The 3,582-nt window shown below is 58.1% G+C and overlaps 1 protein-coding gene across 1 annotated transcript, besides 2 other annotated features; it reads right to left on the bottom strand.

Annotated features, from left to right (window-relative positions):
• Positions 1 to 3,582, bottom strand: Tc00.1047053506651.9 (dispersed gene family protein 1 (DGF-1), putative; the record flags this gene model as incomplete). Its single annotated transcript, XM_797962.1, has 1 exon — positions 1 to 3,582. A coding segment is annotated over one exon (3,582 nt), but the record flags the coding sequence as incomplete, so codon positions are not given.
• Positions 1 to 3,582: a sequence feature (areas not merged during assembly with more than two copies in the genome that could not be assigned to a particular haplotype).
• Positions 721 to 769: a microsatellite.

Genomic DNA, 3,582 nt, shown 5'->3' with positions numbered 1-3,582 from the left:
CCGCTGAAAAAGACTCCACACTTAATGTCAAAATTAGTAATAAGAAGTACCTCACCGGCCTCGTCACAAAGTTGCCTCGGATCACCACGGCAGAGTTGTTCAGTACACTCAGCGACAAGGACTGGCTAGACCCTTCAAGATGTATCAGCGTACTGTCACCGCCAGCCATATGAAAAGTATTGCCCACCACCGCAAACACGGAGTGCCACGACACCCTCACCGCAGATCTGACAACGTAAATGGCGCTTGACGATGCCGTCACGCTCTGAAACACATTGCCACTGAGCACCACCGCGGAGTCATTGCTGATCGCCAGTCCATTCATCGCAACACACGACGGCTTCCTAAGGTCCAAACCCGACCGAGGGATCAGCCTCGTGGCAGTGAAGCGGTTTCCGCTGATCGTGATGTTCGTGTGCGGTGGAAACCCACCCTCCGGGCTGAGCAGCGCGTCACTAAATGTGTTGCCGGTGACGACAATGTTCAACGACCCCACAGCGGCGTAGGCGTTGCCCAACAGCAACAGCACGGCCCCGTCCCTCCACGTGCATCCATCGAACGTGACATTCGCCACGTCGCCCGTCATCGCCCCTATCAGCACCGTCAGGCTCATGCCGCCCCCGCTGAACGTAACGTTGCGGTAGCACAGCCACGACAGCTCGCTGCCCACAGCCTGCGCAACCTCGGGGTACACCATGTCGCTGATGCACTCACCAACCCGCGGTGGCAGCGGTGTGGGCGGCACTGGTGGCGGCGGTGGCGGTGGCGGGCCAGCAGGCACAGGCGCCGGGACACACACATCGCCGTGCCCTCCAGCAGCGCACTGGCACTTGCAGCCAATGACCGCCGTCGTCAGCGGGGCAAAGCAGTCGCCCTCCTTCGTGCACTCCCCGCACGCGGCAACCGTCGTCACGTTGGTGATGCCGTGGAGCGCCAGTTCAGCCGCCGTCGTCACCACACGTCCCGCGACCGTCAGACACCCAACAACGAACCTGTAGCCGGCGTCAGCCCGCGATAGCAAAGGCAAAGACAACCCCGTCGAGCCCATCTTGCAGCCCGTCAGCGTCACAGCACTGCTGCTGTCAATGCTCACAAAAGCGGAGCCACTGTCGTAAAACATCGCACCCACTTCCACGTCGTTGTCGCGCCAGTCCAACCAGCTTGACTGCTGGACGGTCCACAATTCATCGTTACAGATAGCGTAACGAGCTGAGCCGCTGTTCCCCACAACGCGAAACACACTGTGATCCGACACGCTGAATCCTTGATGCTGAAGCAGCAGGCTTACCCCGGAGAACATCGTATTGTTGAGCAGTGCAAAAACGGAGTGACCACTCACACTGAGACTGTAAACGTAGAACAGGTATTTGTAGCCCTCAAAGCTGCAGTACCGCACGTAAAGCGAGCTGCCACCCACCAGCGTCAGCGTCCCGGTCGAGTACAAACCAAACACATCACGCTTTGCTGCATACGCCTTGACGTTGCTGACCAACAGCGAAGACGCAGTCAACAAGACGTCGCCCAGCAAAAACACGCTCCATATGTTGTTCACAGTACCCGGTAATTCAACCGCGAAGTTCTGTACCGCATCAACCTCCGTGATGGCGATCTCGCAGTGCTGCGGGAAGGCACGTAAAAAAGCAACGGTAGAGGACCGCATCACCGTCTGGCTCACGCGGATCAGGACGCCGGATGACTCGGCCGCCTCAGCACCCCCAAAAAACTGCAGGGCGGCACCCTCACGGAATGTGCACCCAGTGAGCGTGATGTTGATGGGGAGATGCAGCGGCATGCTGTTGAGAAAGAACGTCAGCACGGCACCCATGCCGCTGAATGTCACACCCGCGTAGCAGTGGTGCGTCTTCCACATTTTCAGCGTGAGGTTCTTCAGCGTCTGGTTCACCACGCAGCTCGTGTCGCCGTCGACGGCTCTCTCCGCTGCGGGCGGCACAACCGCGTCGGGCACCTCGAGGGGAAGACACGACGCGCCATGCCATCCGTCCTTGCAGCTGCACGAGCACGAGCTGCGGTCCACCAACTCCGTCCCGGGCATGTAGCACGCCGCGTCGTCGTCGCATGTGCCGCACCTGAACACCTCCACGCCCTCCGGAAACACGCCGTCGTACGACACCTCCTCATCACCCTGCAGGTTGCACCCAACGACAAAGCGCGCGGGTGACTCAACAATCGTGTTCGATTTAAAGAGCTTGGCGAAGAGTGCGTTTCCTTCCACCTGACGGTTTTTTGCAAGCGCCACAGTGGTGCCGCTGCCCGACAAATAAATTCTTTGCCAGGAATACTGAATGGTTAATACTGAGGCTGCACCCACGCTGTTTCCCTCCACACGCCACTGCGCACCACCCTCGAGTGTCACCGAGCCAGACAAATACACCAGCGCGGGATCAAAAATTTCCGTCCCGCCAACGAAGGTGCAGTCCGCCACTCGCAGCAGCCCCGCGGAGCTCACGGTAGTATCCCCAAAAAGAATGACGCCAACAGCCGAGCCCATCGTGTTGTTCTCCACGTCAAAGTAGCCGCCGTTCTTCACAGCAACAGCATTAACGCAAACAGATGATTCCACACCGTCATCATCCTTCGTTGTACTCAGCGTATTTCCCTTCACAATGATCCCGCCACCATCAACAACAACATCATTGATGAAATAGACTGCGTGCCTATTCCCCTCGATGTAGTTGTCAAGTAGCAGCAGCGTCATTTTCGCACTGAGAGTAAACTTCACAAATAAAATGGCGTGGTCCGACGTCGTCACAATCGTACTGCCCGCCACCAGTATCTGGGAGCTCGCTCCAAAATCACCCCTGAACTCCAGCTCACCAGAATCCATCATCGAGGATGTCACGTTCACGTGCACGCGCGCACCACTTCCCTTAATCAGCATGCTCATGAGGACGCAATGAAGCAGCGTGATGTTTAGTGTATGTTGTGATGCGTCAAAATACGACAGGTCCAGCACAATCGCGGCAGTGAAGGTCACGTTGACGAAACACAGACCACGCACACCGGGATCAGGAACGTCCAAAGAGTCGATGCTGCCACCGTGCACGCAGCGGACCTCCGTGTCCTTCGCATCGGGGAGCGGGAGCGGTCCAAGGCCGTCCGGAACCGCAGCTGGCAGACATTTGTCACCGTAGCCCCCAGCAGCACACACGCACTCACAGCCGCTGATGCTGCTCGTCCTCGCAGCGAAGCACACGGCCTCCACGGTGCACGCGCCGCAGTCCAACACCGTCACGGGCACTCCAATGTTGAGTTCTTCTAGGTAATCCGTCACAGGGGAGCCCATTACCTCGTTGCACACGCCGTAGATGATCGGGCGCGTGTCGGACGGTGGTAACCAATCGTTTGTCATGTGTGCATGGGTCGACGAGTACGAGCCATACGCGAGTTTGTTGTCAAGTATCGACCACACACTTTGATCGCGGAACGCAACGCCGTTTTCCTTGACCACGTACACAACGTATGCGATGTGGACCTCGTTGTTGCGGTGCACCAGCCAGCTGCCGTCAGTCACAGTCAGCGTGGTTGCCATGAGCATGGCGAAGCCGAGACGGAAAGTGCTGG

Source organism: Trypanosoma cruzi, genomic scaffold (assembly GCF_000209065.1).
Source record: "Trypanosoma cruzi strain CL Brener 1047053516691 genomic scaffold, whole genome shotgun sequence".
NCBI lineage: Eukaryota > Euglenozoa > Kinetoplastea > Trypanosomatida > Trypanosomatidae > Trypanosoma > Trypanosoma cruzi.
This window is presented reverse-complemented; position numbering and strand designations above follow the sequence as displayed.